The 16,672-nt window shown below is 43.6% G+C and overlaps 1 protein-coding gene across 3 annotated transcripts in view; it reads left to right on the top strand.

Annotated features, from left to right (window-relative positions):
• The window catches only part of LOC115411479 (histone-lysine N-methyltransferase 2C-like), a 172,205-nt gene that overhangs the window by 84,423 nt on the left and 71,110 nt on the right, over window positions 1-16,672 (top strand). For 2 of the 3 annotated variants that reach the window (XM_030123628.1, XM_030123625.1), the window contains exons 32-38: window positions 1,710-1,745; window positions 6,781-6,921; window positions 11,169-11,201; window positions 11,305-11,427; window positions 11,522-11,866; window positions 14,405-14,478; window positions 15,296-15,490. In XM_030123628.1, the coding sequence (XP_029979488.1) occupies window positions 1,710-1,745; window positions 6,781-6,921; window positions 11,169-11,201; window positions 11,305-11,427; window positions 11,522-11,866; window positions 14,405-14,478; window positions 15,296-15,490 (947 nt within the window). Of the gene's footprint in view, window positions 1-1,709; window positions 1,746-6,780; window positions 6,922-11,168; window positions 11,202-11,304; window positions 11,429-11,519; window positions 11,867-14,404; window positions 14,479-15,295; window positions 15,491-16,672 lie in introns of all 3 variants that reach the window. The other variant, XM_030123627.1, reaches the window with a different exon arrangement.

Here is a 16,672-nt window from a genome sequence, read left to right as displayed (position 1 = left end):
CTGTCTGTCTGTCTGTCTCTGCCTGTTTGTGTCTGTGTCTTTGTGCCTGTCTCTGTGTCTGTCTGTGTCTGTCTGTCTGTCTGTCTGTCTCTGCCTGTTTGTGTCTGTGTCTTTGTGCCTGTCTCTGTGTCTGTCTGTGTCTGTCTGTCTGTCTGTCTGTCTCTGCCTGTTTGTGTCTGTGTCTTTGTGCCTGTCTCTGTGTCTGTCTGTGTCTGTCTGTCTGTCTGTCTGTCTCTGCCTGTTTGTGTCTGTGTCTTTGTGCCTGTCTCTGTGTCTGTCTGTCTGTCTGTCTGTCTGTATGTCTCTGCCTGTTTGTGTCTGTGTCTTTGTGCCTGTCTCTGTGTCTGTCTGTCTGTCTCTGCCTGTTTGTGTCTGTGTCTTTGTGCCTGTCTCTGTGTCTGTCTGTGTCTGTCTGTCTGTCTGTCTGTCTCTGCCTGTTTGTGTCTGTGTCTTTGTGCCTGTCTCTGTGTCTTTGTGTCTGTCTGTGTCTGTCTGTCTGTCTGTCTGTCTCTGCCTGTTTGTGTCTGTGTCTTTGTGCCTGTCTCTGTGTCTGTCTGTGTCTGTCTGTCTGTCTGTCTGTCTCTGCCTGTTTGTGTCTGTGTCTTTGTGCCTGTCTCTGTGTCTGTCTGTGTCTGTCTGTCTGTATGTCTCTGCCTGTTTGTGTCTGTGTCTTTGTGCCTGTCTCTGTGTCTGTCTGTCTGTCTCTGCCTGTTTGTGTCTGTGTCTTTGTGCCTGTCTCTGTGTCTGTCTGTCTGTCTGTCTGTCTGTCTGTCTCTGCCTGTTTGTGTCTGTGTCTTTGTGCCTGTCTCTGTGTCTTTGTGTCTGTCTGTGTCTGTCTGTCTGTCTGTCTCTGTGTCTGTCTGTGTCTGTCTGTCTGTCTGTCTCTGTGTCTGTCTGTGTCTGTCTCTGTGTGTGTCTGTTTGTGTCTGTGTGTGTCTGTTTGTGTCTGTCTGTGTCTGTCTGTCTGTTGATGATTGACAGCTGTATTTGGTCATTAAACTAGGTTAATCTTTTGTCCATTAAATGTTGGAGGCTGTCCCAGTGGTGTCAGTCTCCCTTTCCTGTGGTGGGTCTGTGTGTAAATCTGAATGAAAACCGCCGTGTGCATCCACAGGGTTTTCCTTACAGCAGGTCAGACACAGATGCAGTCAGCAGCACAGCAGATCAGTGCTGAATGGGTGTGGTCTGTCTGTTCTCTTTACCTATTGGCTGATCATAGTTCAACTTTAGTGGCTGTGAAAGCCAGGGGGTGGAGATGATTATAATACAACAGCACACCAATTTTTACGCTGTCAAATGTGACACAGAGCGCCATAAAATATGACATTTGAACCAGCCATAAGGTGGCGCGTTTTGCGCTGCTCTTAAAACAGTACATGGCGCTGTAAAAAACTGCATTTTTCTGGGAATTGACGCAGTTTTTTATGGCGTTTTGGTGGTTTGGACATCGTTTTTTACAGCGTTTAAATGAGCAGGCGAGTTGTGGGAGTGGCGAATAGTGATGGAGATGACCTGCCATACAGGTCCTGTTCATTATCATCATCCTCGCATCACTGTGTGTATTGTTCATTTCTGTTTATGCTGAGTGTTGTTTAATACCCATGAGCCTCAGCGTCCTGTGTCCTCCAGAGGACACTTCAGTGTTTCCACACAGGTAACTCTATGACACTGATGTGTTCAGATCGTGACTGTGTGTATTAATGTTGTAGGTCAGTTCCAGGTAGAACGTTCTCCATCTCCGTTTGGTAAGACTCCACAGAACCAACTCCTCCTCTGTCTTCTTCATCCTCTGCTCCTCCTCCGTCTTCCTTGTCCCAGATCTTTACCTGAAGGAGCTTTGTATGACAGTTTTTTCCTAATTTCCTTTGTTTAATAACACTGGTCTACAATTTTTTAGAAATGATTTGCTTCAGAGATTAAATGTGCTAAATGTTACGTATTTTAATTAGATTAATTGGAAAATAAATGACAAAAGTGCCGGTGTACTGATGTTTTCAAGGTATATGATTAAGTGTTATTACACATATATATTGGTTTATGTACATTTATATAATAGTTTTAAAAATCTTCCACTAAATAGAAGCTGTACAGTGAATGTATTCTAATGTGCAGACAGTGTTTTGAAGTAGATCTTGTAGCTCTGAGACAAATATTCCTTTGGAGTCAAACCCATTCTCTCATTAATTCTTGAATTTCACATTTTGACCCAAGGCTGTATCTTGGAAAGTTCAGCCAACCAGCATTTTTGACTTAATTTTTCTTTATCAGTGACTCTCATGAGGTAAAATTTCATTACTTTTATTCTGGAAGCATTTTCCTTGTAGACCAGTGTAAGTAGACGTGGTTGTGTTGTGAAAGTGTTCTTTTTGCATATGAGCAGCCGTGCTCTGTCTGAGCTCAGAGGTTCCTTTGACCTGACCGTTAAACCTGTCATTGAGATTTGTGTCTAAATTCTTCCTAGTTTCACTCCAGTGGCTTCAAGAACTTATTTCATGCTGGGAAAGTCCATCTGTCTGATGATTAAGCAGCTGATTGGCTCACAGTTTTAACAGAAGTGTGACGTGTTGCATGAAGTCGACATTATTTGCTTGTTTCTCCGTATTTAGCGTGACTGGTGTCAGGGGGATTAGAGCTGTTCACACAGAAAAGAGGAAAATCCAAACATTTCAGGAGAAATTACCTGTTGTCGAAGTAACTCCACAGTTACGGCTCAGAGCTCTGAAAAAGCAGTATTTATGAGAAAAATCTACTTTGTTCTAATGACTGAGCTTCCAGTGGTTTTGACATTAACCCTGATCATCTTCATGCATTCCATAAAAAAAGATGTGTAAAATCCTTTTAAACCACTGAAAATGTACTTTGAGCATCGCCATAACTTAAGATACACTAATTTTTATAAACTCGGAACACAAACTAAACTAAAACGGTCATTGTGTCCATTTTGCAGGAGGACAGCGTGTGCATCCAAATGAACTACTTGAAATAGAGGGTCTGCAAATCCGTCACTTCCCCCCCAGGCCACGCCCCTCTAAGCCCAGGCCACGCCCCTCTCAGTCAGACTGAGTGTCTTAAACCAACCTGCTCAGCATGACGGAGTATAGCAGTAAACACAGCCAGAGCAAAGGAGCATGGGAAATCTAATATTAAATGAAGGACAGTTGGACTGGACATGGATCTGTACCAGCTACCAAAGAACAAGTGGTCCAAAACTAGGACCAGAACCAGCTGATCCAAAGGCTCCAAAACTAGGGCCCAGAACCAGCTGATCCAAAGGCTCCAAAACTAGGACCAGAACCAGCTGATCCAAAGGCTCCAAAACTAGGGCCCAGAACCAGCTGATCCAAAGGCTCCAAAACTAGGGCCCAGAACCAGCTGATCCAAAGGCTCCAAAACTAGGGTCCAGAACCAGCTGATCCAAAGGCTCCAAAACTAGGGCCCAGAACCAGCTGATCCAAAGGCTCCAAAACTAGGGCCCAGAACCAGCTGATCCAAAGGCTCCAAAACTAGGGCCCAGAACCAGCTGATCCAAAGGCTCCAAAACTAGGGCCCAGAACCAGCTGATCCAAAGGGTCTAAAACTAGGGCCCAGAACCAGCTGATCCAAAGGCTCCAAAACTAGGGCCCAGAACCAGCTGATCCAAAGGGTCTAAAACTAGGGCCCAGAACCAGCTGATCCAAAGGCTCCAAAACTAGGGCCCAGAACCAGCTGATCCAAAGGGTCTAAAACTAGGGCCCAGAACCAGCTGATCCAAAGGCTCCAAAACTAGGGCCCAGAACCAGCTGATCCAAAGGGTCTAAAACTAGGGCCCAGAACCAGCTGATCCAAAGGCTCCGAAATTAGGGCCCAGAACCAGCTGATCCAAAGGGTCTAAAACTAGGGCCCAGAACCAGTTGATCCAAAGGCTCCAAAACTAGGGCCCAGAACCAGCTGATCCAAAGGGTCTAAAACTAGGGCCCAGAACCAGCTGATCCAAAGGGTCTAAAACTAGGGCCCAGAACCAGCTGATCCAAAGGCTCCGAAACTAGGGCCCAGAACCAGCTGATCCAAAGGGTCTAAAACTAGGGCCCAGAACCAGCTGATCCAAAGGCTCCAAAACTAGGGCCCAGAACCAGCTGATCCAAAGGGTCTAAAACTAGGGCCCAGAACCAGCTGATCCAAAGGCTCCAAAACTAGGGCCCAGAACCAGCTGATCCAAAGGGTCTAAAACTAGGGCCCAGAACCAGCTGATCCAAAGGGTCTAAAACTAGGGCCAAGAACCAGCTGATCCAAAGGCTCCGAAACTAGGGCCCAGAACCAGCTGATCCAAAGGGTCTAAAACTAGGGCCCAGAACCAGCTGATCCAAAGGCTCCAAAACTAGGGCCCAGAACCAGCTGATCCAAAGGGTCTAAAACTAGGGCCCAGAACCAGCTGATCCAAAGGGTCTAAAACTAGGGCCCAGAACCAGCTGATCCAAAGGGTCTAAAACTAGGGCCCAGAACCAGCTGATCCAAAGGCTCCAAAACTAGGGCCCAGAACCAGCTGATCCAAAGGGTCTAAAACTAGGGCCCAGAACCAGCTGATCCAAAGGTCATTTCCACTAGACTGTGGACTGACCCCAGTGAATATATGCATGATCTACTGGGACTGAGCAGATTTACTGAGTCTAGTTCAGATCCAGTCCTTTATCCAACACAGATACTACTGCTGTGGACCAGCAGGGCACCACTGCATTCTGGGAAATTAGCAGATTTACACCACGTGTTTTAAATTAACACATTATTCTGGTAATATTATGGATTTATTGTCGGAATATGACGACTTTAATCTCATAAATGAATGACATTTATGTTAAATTATGAGTTTTATATATATATATATATATATATATATATATATATAAAACTACGACTTTATTCTCAGAACATTGTGATTCTTTTTGTATTCAACTTTATTCTCATTAAATTCCAGGTTTTATCTCATATTTTCTGACTTTCTTCTGGTAGTGCCCAGTGTTTTTCTTTTCTTCTGTGGTCCTAATACTCCGTCGTAGCTTTATTCTCCAGTTCCTCCGTATTTGTAAAACTAGGTTGGCCTCAGTTTCAGTTAGTTTACTAATCATGTAGGAGCACAAGGTTCACAATCACAAAATGAAGACAAAAACCAGGAAAGATCTGATCATGAAACCAAGAGCTGCACTAAGAAGGAGCGTTAGCCAAAACAATAGGTCATTTCAGGTCTGATTGGAGCCAAAAATACAGCAGAAATGAATGTTTCCTGGATTTGTGGATCCATCTACCGTACTTTCTGGGCTATAAGGTGCACCAGAATATAAGCCACACCTGACTATAAGCCGCATGTGTCCACGTTGTAACATGAGATATTTCCACAGACAGATGGTAAACAGACAGATGATTTAAATATTCATTTCCATCCTTTCACTGCTTTTTTCCAAACAGTGTCTGGAACACGTCAGTCAAACGTCAGGAACAGGCTGGTTCACAAACCCACAACAGTCACTGATCTGTGTCTTCCTCTTCTTCTGCTCATTAAACCGCTGCAGTCGTCTTCTTCAGTGTTCTTCAGTTGAACATCCTCAAAGGCTCCGTCACACTCCTTCTACGTCTCTCCTCCGTTGTTTCTCGTTGTCTCTTCGTGCTGCAGTTCTATTTCCTTCTTTACAGACACATCCATTGGTTTGAACTTCAAAGCTGCGTCAGATGCATTTCTTGGCGTGTTTTCCATGATGAGGGTTTGTGCATGACACACAAAATGACTGTTTATAGTTCAGATTCAAACTTCTCCTCTTCATCACCTCTTCCACCTGTCTGTCTCACTTTTGCGCTTCCTGCTACAGCGCCCCCTGGAGGACATTAGCCTGTATAAATCTATACTTGAGCCGCATCGCTGTATAAGCTGCAGGGTTCAAAATGAGAAAAAAGGGGCAGCTTATAGTCTGGAAAATACGGTACTTCTCTTTTCTCTGTCTTTTGGTGTCTGTAAAACGATAGCTCCCACTGCTTTTCAAACCTTTTCATACAGTCAATCTCACAACAGCTCTGCCCCATTTTTGATTCAATATTCTTCAGTTTAGACAGTATTGAAGCCAACACTGTCACTCATCTCCTTCTTTCTGACACTCAGTGGGCAGAACCGCCATGACTTCCGCTAGCGCTGACGTCTCGTGCAGACCCTCTATAGTGGCACCACATCTGTGACACTGCAGGACACAAAGTATTTAGTGCCCAAAAACTCCAGGGAAAATGAGGTCACGTCCTGTTGTGACACGTAGAGGAAAAGCAGGGGATAGTTGATGTTGAGGATGTGAATGGGTCGACTCCAGCGTAGGAAGTGCAGTGCACACCAGATCAGATCTATAAACCACCTGTGGTCTGGATTAGACTGGGTTGGTTGAGTTGGACAAATCCATCAGTGGAAGGACATGTTAAATGTGGAATATGGAAGTGGAAGGCCTCCACTTCTCAAACTATCACTCATCTCTCTTGGTTGGATTTGTACTGATGTCTAAAAATGGATACGAACTCAGAGCGCTGACTGTCCGGGTCAGAAAGGGTTCAGAGGGGAATGTGGTTTGGTTTTAGACTTCTGAAAGCTCTTCTTCATGGTCTTTGTCTGAAACTCTCGTCTACATTGAACTCAGACTAAGGTTCAGTTTGTGTCTTTGTTAACTTCTGCTTTCCTTCATTTTCTGTCCTCTAACATTCCTAATCCTCCAGATAACACTGTCTGCTGACGTCTTTCATAAACTAACTGTATAAAGCATCTCTGTCTCTGTGTCTCAGCTGGTCTGGACATCGGCTCCATGGGCGACGCCTCAACGACCTCTGAGCCCACAGGAAGGGGTGGGCGTGGCCAGAGAGCACCACAGGAGGAGCCTCTGGATGCCATCCTGAGTCCTGAGCTGGACAAGATGGTGTCGGATGGTGAGACTAGAGTTGATTTAGAGTTTGACAGATGGGCTCCTGCTGTGGTTTTAGTCTGGGTTGAGCTTGTGTCCCTTCGTAAGATGATGAAAAGTTCCATCAGCCTCTGATACAGGACACAAACTCACAACTTTGACTCCACACAGGTCTGAATACATTTATCAGTCCACACTTTGTCAAGTTTGTTGCCTCATTTCACAGCAGTTGTAAAGGACTAAGTCTGTGGTTCCCAACCTTTTTTGGCTCGTGACCCCATGTTAACATCACAAATTTCTGGCGACCCCAGACATTCAAAACAGAGACTTTCACTTTTATACTTTTTTGCTAAAATTAATTTGTTTTTGATCAAAAATATCCTTCTTTTTAATCTAATTTATTCTTAGCTCCTTATACTCTGCATTTATTTACTTCTTGACTGTTAATGTGGCATGACTGTTTTTGTGGAGCTGTGACTGTATTTTTTATTTTTGAATTTCCCCTTGGGGATTAATAAAGTAAATCTATTTATCTAACTAATAGTTTGCTATACTATGTTGCAAATAAATGTTAATTTTAGGTGACATTTAGTCTATATAATACGTCAGGGGTCACCAACCTTTTCTCTTCTGTGGGCTACTTTTACCTAATGAAGTTGCTGGAGGGCTACTCTAATTTAGCAACATTTATTTATATAGCTATTTTTCATACATATACATATTTTGTATCATACGTTTGTAACATTGTGCTCTTCATTTATTTTATTTATTTATATATCTTTGTTTTAACATTTACAATACTTAAAAAGTGTTAACATGAAACTATCATTTTACTTTAATTAAGAAAATCAAAAGTAGAAAAAAACAAATACAAGCATTTGCTGCTGTATTCCTAAATATTTTAATACTATGACAGAAATTATGAAATGGAACAATCCTGCATATTTTTATAGAATTACTAAAAACAAATAATACACACCTGTATGTGCATTTTTAATACTTTGAAATTGTGAAAAGGAATGTTGTCATTCACACAATAAAACTTCACCAGCATGTGCTGCTGTTTTTCTGAAGGATTTGACCTTTTCTAAATTCACATATTTTGTCAAAACATATGAATTAAAAGCAGAACTTTGTGCACATAAATCCTCCATCCCCGTCACTTCTACAGTCATCACACTGGAGTCAAACACAGACGCACCTGTTCAGGTCCGACTGCAGCTGTCTGAGCGCATGTGCACATAGTGTACATATGTTTGTGCTGGTCCAGGATGTGACCCACTTCACTGATGGTTCTGCTGAAGCTGGTCCTGGTCAGTTTACTGAACATGGACTGTTGGTTTGGACTGGAGTTTTCAGCTCTTTTACCTTCTGTTCACGGAGGCTGATTCCCACTGGAGAACCTCCAGAACAGTTGCTGTGAACTTTGGTGAAATTCCGCTCCATGTTGCATCTTTTACTGACTTCCAGAACATGCCACAGATCACACACACACACACACTTGTCTTTCACATTAGTCAAACATTAGTCCGTGCCTCATCGTTGGTGAAAATAACTCCTGACTATATTCCGCCCACATCGTTGGGGGGCTAAACCCACTACCTGCCTGGCATCTGGCTCATCCTGGGCCCCGCCCCTCTCCAATGACAGGCAGCAAACCAGCACTAAAGTTTGATTGACAGCTAGTTGACCGTTTCATCTCGGGAGGGGGGGCACTTGTAATTTTGATTGGGTGGAAATTTAGACCTGTTCTACCAAATGACCAATCAACTTCGTGTTCTTATATTAGTGACCCTTGGCGAACCACTGGTAGATCGCGAGCAGCGTGTTGGAGAACCCTGAACTAGTTCTATTTTTAGAACAGGCCTGCGGGCGACTCGCGTGGTCCCTGCGGGCGACCTGGTGCCCATGGGCACTGTGTTGGTGACCCCTGTAATGTATATTATGGACAGAGGCTGAAAATCCAGGTGTAGATTACTGCACAAAGTAAGAATTTCCTTTTCCTTGGTCAGGATATGTACAGTCAGTCCAGCTTGTATATATAAGGCTGCAAATTAATACAGAAAAAACAAGAACTCAAACTATGAATTATGAAAGAGCTGCAGCATCTGAAACTGACCACAACGAACATTTGACAGATAAACAGAACCACAGTGCTGCAGTTTCACAACCACAGTTTGTCATGTCTGTTATGGATTATAATTGTCTCTCTCAACTCACCATATATTATTTTTTATCAGTAACCATCCACCCCCATTTCTTTCTCACATTTCGATGACGTTCTTTCTGTGTCCCCCTTTTGAGACCAAGCAGACGGGAATTTGAGGTCACACGACCGAATAATATTTTTATATCTTTTTAATGTTTCTTACTCTCCGGTGTTTCATCAGAGGGAGCCCTCCATGCCGGGGGGCGGCTGTGGACTCCGGGGGCTGTGGCGCCTTCTCTCACTGGGGTCCGCTCCTTTCTGGTGGGTGGGGGTCCCAGTTGGCCCTCTCCCACTAGTTGGGATGCGGGGCTGTGTTGCCGGTGCCTGGTCGCCGGGGTCGGCGGCTGCATCCTGGTGCGGATGGCTCCCTGAGACAGCGCCTCCTAAACTGATGTTTTACTTTTACTTGTACATTTTTGTTCTGGTCTACCCGTGCTCAGTCAGTCTTCTTAAGTATGTGTGAGCTTGTGGGTTTACATGTATGTATGTGTGTGTGTGGGTGGGTGTGGGTGGGGGGCGGTACTGATTTTTAAACTGATATGTAAAGCACTTTGTGCTACAGTTTTTAATGTATGAAAAGTGCTATATAAATAAAGATGATTATTATTATTATTATTATTATTATTATAAATTATGCAAATTACGATCAATAATGAATCGGCTGCGTCCGGTGCGTTTTAAATCTAATCGGCAATCGGTCGGATGTTACCGAGCGGTTTCCTGCAGGATTCTTCAAATATTATATAATATAAAAACGACGCAAAATACTGAAAAACGGCCAAATTCTGTGGCACTTTTAAGGCTTATTAGCCCCTTAACTGTCTGGCACTTAAAGAGTTAAGTGAAGACAGCAAAATAAGCTCTGTTTTGAAGTCAAAAGCCAGTTGTTGTTAGTAAATGAAGCATCTCAAACACCCTGTCAAATACGTGTAGGTTTATATCATTCAACACTGAACTCACACCTGATTCCTTTGTCAGAACCTCTGAGAAATGAAGGTTCCTAAAGCAGCACAACATATGTACAGATTTAAGAAGAATTAGAAGGAATAAAGGAAACAAAAAAATAACAGGAATATCTATAGTCATTTGTAAAAATAGGCAACTGCACATTAGAATAAGTTGAAGCAATACATAACAATATTAGTAATAAATAAGTATAATAATGATATCAAGAGTAACAGTGATTACTGAAATAGTAATATTAATAGGAAAAAAAAAAGGTAAGTATCAGAACTGTGTATTTAGGACTCAAAATACCTGCTGTGAAAATAGATGAATATCTCTGGAGTGTTCTTTTGGCAGCAGGGAAAAAAGCAATAACAAAATACATGGATGGTGCAAGATGAACCACCTGTTCAGCAATGGGTTCAAATAACATGGGACATTTACAAAATGGAAAAAAAAAATCACCTTCACCATTAATCTGAAATTAGACATATTTGTCAAACATTGGGAAAAATGGGAAAATTTTGTGAAACAATACATGCCAAATGTTACCTTGGTGATACAAAAGGAGACTATTGGATTTAATATGTCCTTTTTTATTTTTATTTTCAGTCTGTATAAATATCGCTTGTAGTCTTTCTTTTCTATTGAATGTTATACAAAGCTTGATATGTCCATGCTGTTCTCTCTCTGGATGTTTGAGGGAAAAAAAAAAAAAAATTCCAATCCCTAAGAAAGTGGGATAGAGACAATCAGAAATGTACTAGCCTCATTGAGCCTTGTTTTGATGGAGTGTTTTTCTAGAATGTGAACAATGTGAGGAATATGTGGCAGATTGATGTGACTGGAAAATGTTGTCTCTCTCTCTTCAATAAAATAAAAAAAAAAAAAGGTAAGCAATAAAGTTAGAATAGTAATAATCATCATAAGAATAATAGGCGATAAAAACCCCTAAAGTAACAATAGCAAACAAACACTGCACACTAGACTTATCATCCTGTTCATCCTGATGTTCCACGATCCTCATCCCCTCCTGAACAGCTGTGGAAACCCTGTAACTGTCCACCTGTGTTTGTGTGAAGCACCAACAAACTGACCAGTCATGTGTTGTTCTGCAGGTGCCATCCTCAGCAAACTCTACAAAATCCCAGGTAAGGTCATCGATACTCAATAGGAGCGCTAACTCCTGCAGAAGTTCAGGCTCTGACAGGTGGTCGAGTAGACATTTCAGTGAACAGTGGTTTGTGTTTTCAGAGCTGGAGGGTAAAGACGTGGAGGAGGTTTTCACTGCGGTTCTGAGTCCAAACAGCAGCAACAACCAGTCAGAACAGAGCCGACACACCGCTACAGGAAGCAAGACGCACACACAGTACACAGGTACGTTCACAAGTCACATCTGCACGTGCTTTCCTGCAGTAAAACCACTGAATATTCTGCTGAAGTTGACTGAGGTGCACCCTGTTCTCCTCAGCCGGAGCCTTCCCTCGCCTCCCTCTGATGAACGGCCTGATGGGAGCCTCATCTCACTTTCCAAATGCTCCCATGATGCCCAGCGGTGCCCAGGCTGTTTCAGGTTTCAGGATGCCTCCTCCCGCAGGCCCCGCCCCTGCTCCTCCCACTCTGCTACCTCCAGGTCCCGCCTCTGGGCCGACCGTAGCCAATCAAGCACTGGCTGAGGGCGAGCAGGATGTGATGTCAACAGCTCAGAGGAGCACGTTGAAATGGGAGAAGGAGGAGACGCTGGGGGAGCTGGCGACGGTCGCACCGGTCCTGTACTGCAATACCAACTTCCCCCAGCTGAGGGAGCAGTACCCAGGTACTAATACATACTAGTATACACTGACACACACCTGTACTGCAATACCAACTTCCCCCAGCTGAGGGAGCAGTACCCAGGTACTAATACATACTAGTATACACTGACACACACCTGTACTGCAGTACCAACTTCCCCCAGCTGAGGGAGCAGTACCCAGGTACTAATACATACTAGTATACACTGACACACACCTGTACTGCAGTACCAACTTCCCCCAGCTGAGGGAGCAGTACCCAGGTACTAATACATACTAGTATACACTGACACACACCTGTACTGCAATACCAACTTCCCCCAGCTGAGGGAGCAGTACCCAGGTACTAATACATACTAGTATACACTGACACACACCTGTACTGCAGTACCAACTTCCCCCAGCTGAGGGAGCAGTACCCAGGTACTAATACATACTAGTATACACTGACACACACCTGTACTGCAATACCAACTTCCCCCAGCTGAGGGAGCAGTACCCAGGTACTAATACATACTAGTATACACTGACACACACCTGTACTGCAGTACCAACTTCCCCCAGCTGAGGGAGCAGTACCCAGGTACTAATACATACTAGTATACACTGACACACACCTGTACTGCAATACCAACTTCCCCCAGCTGAGGGAGCAGTACCCAGGTACTAATACATACTAGTATACACTGACACACACCTGTACTGCAATACCAACTTCCCCCAGCTGAGGGAGCAGTACCCAGGTACTAATACATACTAGTATACACTGACACACACCTGTACTGCAATACCAACTTCCCCCAGCTGAGGGAGCAGTACCCAGGTACTAATACATACTAGTATACACTGACACACACCTGTACTGCAATACCAACTTCCCCCAGCTGAGGGAGCAGTACCCAGGTACTAATACATACAAGTATACACTGACACACACCTGTACTGCAATACCAACTTCCCCCAGCTGAGGGAGCAGTACCCAGGTACTAATACATACTAGTATACACTGACACACACCTGTACTGCAGTACCAACTTCCCCCAGCTGAGGAAGCAGTACCCAGGTACTAATACATACTAGTATACACTGACACACACCTGTACTGCAATACCAACTTCCCCCAGCTGAGGGAGCAGTACCCAGGTACTAATACATACTAGTATACACTGACACACACCTGTACTGCAATACCAACTTCCCCCAGCTGAGGGAGCAGTACCCAGGTACTAATACATACTAGTATACACTGACACACACCTGTACTGCAGTACCAACTTCCCCCAGCTGAGGGAGCAGTACCCAGGTACTAATACATACTAGTATACACTGACACACACCTGTACTGCAATACCAACTTCCCCCAGCTGAGGGAGCAGTACCCAGGTACTAATACATACTAGTATACACTGACACACACCTGTACTGCAATACCAACTTCCCCCAGCTGAGGGAGCAGTACCCAGGTACTAATACATACTAGTATACACTGACACACACCTGTACTGCAGTACCAACTTCCCCCAGCTGAGGGAGCAGTACCCAGGTACTAATACATACTAGTATACACTGACACACACCTGTACTGCAGTACCAACTTCCCCCAGCTGAGGGAGCAGTCCCCAGGTACTAATACATACTAGTATACACTGACACACACCTGTGCTGCAGTACCAACTTCCCCCAGCTGAGGGAGCAGTCCCCAGGTACTAATACATACTAGTATACACTGATACACACCTGTACTGCAGTACCAACTTCCCCCAGCTGAGGGAGCAGTACCCAGGTACTAATACATACTAGTATACACTGACACACACCTGTACTGCAGTACCAACTTCCCCCAGCTGAGGGAGCAGTACCCAGGTACTAATACATACTAGTATACACTGATGTACACCTGTACTGCAGTACCAACTTCCCCCAGCTGAGGGAGCAGTACCCAGGTACTAATACATACTAGTATACACTAACACACACCTGTACTGCAATACCAACTTCCCCCAGCTGAGGGAGCAGTACCCAGGTACTAATACATACTAGTATACACTGATGTACACCTGTACTGCAGTACCAACTTCCCCCAGCTGAGGGAGCAGTACCCAGGTACTAATACATACTAGTATACACTGACACACACCTGTACTGCAATACCAACTTCCCCCAGCTGAGGGAGCAGTACCCAGGTACTAATACATACTAGTATACACTGACGCACACCTGTACTGCAGTACCAACTTCCCCCAGCTGAGGGAGCAGTACCCAGGTACTAATACATACTAGTATACACTGACACACACCTGTACTGCAGTACCAACTTCCCCCAGCTGAGGGAGCAGTACCCAGGTACTAATACATACTAGTATACACTGACACACACCTGTACTGCAGTACCAACTTCCCCCAGCTGAGGGAGCAGTACCCAGGTACTAATACATACTAGTATACACTGACACACACCTGTACTGCAGTACCACCTTCCCCCAGCTGAGGGAGCAGTACCCAGGTACTAATGCAGACTAGTATCCATAGTTTCCTGTTACAGTGTTTGTGTCTGTGTTCAGACTGGTCCACCAGGGTGAAGCAGATCGCCAAACTGTGGAGGAAGGCCAGTTCCCAGGACAGGGCTCCATTTGTGGTGAGTTTCAGTCCGTCCACTCCTGATCCTCCAGGATTTCGACTATGTATCTGACCATGTTCAGGACAAGGATCATAGTAGTACTGGATCGGTCCATCTGCACGTACAACAGGCACTGGCACTTCTTCTGTCCATCTGGGTGTTTTTTTTTTTTTTTTTATTGCGTTGTTCATTCTCTTGATTGTTTTGTCCATTTATGTTCATTTTTTCATATCCTCAGAGACTCTTTCAGACAAGGTTTTATACTGAGTCCATTTACGTTCAGACTAAGACTCTGATCATTATCTGATATTTGCAACTATCAGATTATTATTGATCATGTTAGCAGTGTAATCTCATCTTTTTTATCAGATAACAGCAGTAATCTAATAATAATAAATCAGATTAACACACTTGGATTTGTCCCCGATACCCCTGTCTTCATGCATGTATACCTTTTAATTTAATTTTAGTTCTTTTACATCTGCACGTGTAAAAATCATTTCAATTGTAGAAAATGGAAATTACATAGTCAAATGTAAGCAGAAGAAATCCAATAATGGACTTAAATGTCTAAACCAGGGTTTATTGATTATCACATTTCTGAGTGGTATGGAAACGCATCAGATCTGATTATTATAGTTATGGGATTACTCCCAGTTTTCTAGTTTTTATGGTCCTGTAAATGGACTCCGAGATGTTTACTAGTGTTTAACTATGTTTTTAGATTTGATTGGAGGACTGGTGTGATATATATTTACACTCATCAGCTCTGTTCTTTGGTTGTTAAATTTGATGTTGAATGCCTGAACACTGAAGTCCATTTATTTATTCACAGCAAAAAGCCAGAGATAACCGGGCGGCCCAGCGCATCAACAAGGTGCAGCTGTCTAACGACCCCCTCAAACGCCACCCCCCCACACAGCCGCCACCTGGGCCCTACGACCCCATTTCCGTGGAGAACGAGGTGCCCTTCAAGGATCCGCTGAGGCCCAAAGAGTCGGAGCAGGAGCAAGAGTGGAAGTTCAGACAGGTGAGCATCATCTGACTGACTTTGGCTTTAACATCATCCGCCATTGAGTAGAAGCAGAGACACAAACCGACGGCGGTTGAGTCAGGACAGCGTGGACACCCGTCTGAATGTCAGGACGGCGTGGACAGTCCGAATGCGTCCACTGTGTTTGGAGGAGGGTCTGGTCCACAGGCAGTCGCTGCTGGTGTGTAGTGAAGGAACTCAGCTGAGTGACGTGGTCAGCAGGTGGTGCAACATGACTGTAAACCTGGGGTGTCCAACATACGGCCCACGGGCCAAAACCGGCCGCCAAAGAGTCCAATGTGGCACATGGGATGAATGTGTGAAAGGCAGAATTACACGACAGATATTAACAACCTTCTTCCAGACCAGTTCAAATGGCTCAGACCAGTAAATACTATCATGATAACCAAAAAATAGTAGCAACTCTCAATTTTTTAAATTTTATAGCAGTATTTGTGATTCTCTCCTTCCAAGATACTCACCTCATTCTTTTTAAATTTGATGCACATTTTGTTTAGCAGTGGATAAAGAGCAGTGCACAGTTTGATGGCTGAAATTCAATTTTGGGATTTTTTAAAAAATATATAAATTATGGACAATTTGAACTGATTTCTCAAAGACTTTTCACCTGATTCATCAGACAAAGTGTGATCAGATTTGAAGTTAAGACTTCGACAGAATAATGTTTGTCTTGGTTTGATTAAGCTACCTAAAAAGGACAGTTATTTAGTTTAATCTAGTTTATAATTATCTTTAATTTAAAGGTCAACATTAATCCTTGACTAAGCAGAGTATCAGTGAGCAGGAGGGTGCAGGGTATTAGTAAGCTCCACCCTCTTTTCCATTTATTCTCTTCGTTTTAATGTAAACAAACAAAAAGCCAAATTACATGAAAATTCTTACATGTACAAACTATCCTTTCACAAAAAAATGTGAATAAACTGAACAAATATGAACAACCTGAAATGTCTTCAGAAAAATAAGTGTAATGGTACCAATCTCCTGCCTGTTACTAAATGTTGTGTGTATTTGTAGATCCACTGTGATCTGTAAGTGCTGATGTACTTGTGTAAATGATAAACGGAGGCAGAATAACACCTCAGAATCTGGTCCCATCTGCAGTGCAGTTTAAATAGAGACAGGTTAAAACCACATCTGAGCCCAAGTTATTATCATTAA

Source organism: Sphaeramia orbicularis, chromosome 20, assembly GCF_902148855.1.
Source record: "Sphaeramia orbicularis chromosome 20, fSphaOr1.1, whole genome shotgun sequence".
Classification (NCBI taxonomy): Eukaryota; Metazoa; Chordata; class Actinopteri; order Kurtiformes; family Apogonidae; genus Sphaeramia; species Sphaeramia orbicularis.
This window is presented reverse-complemented; position numbering and strand designations above follow the sequence as displayed.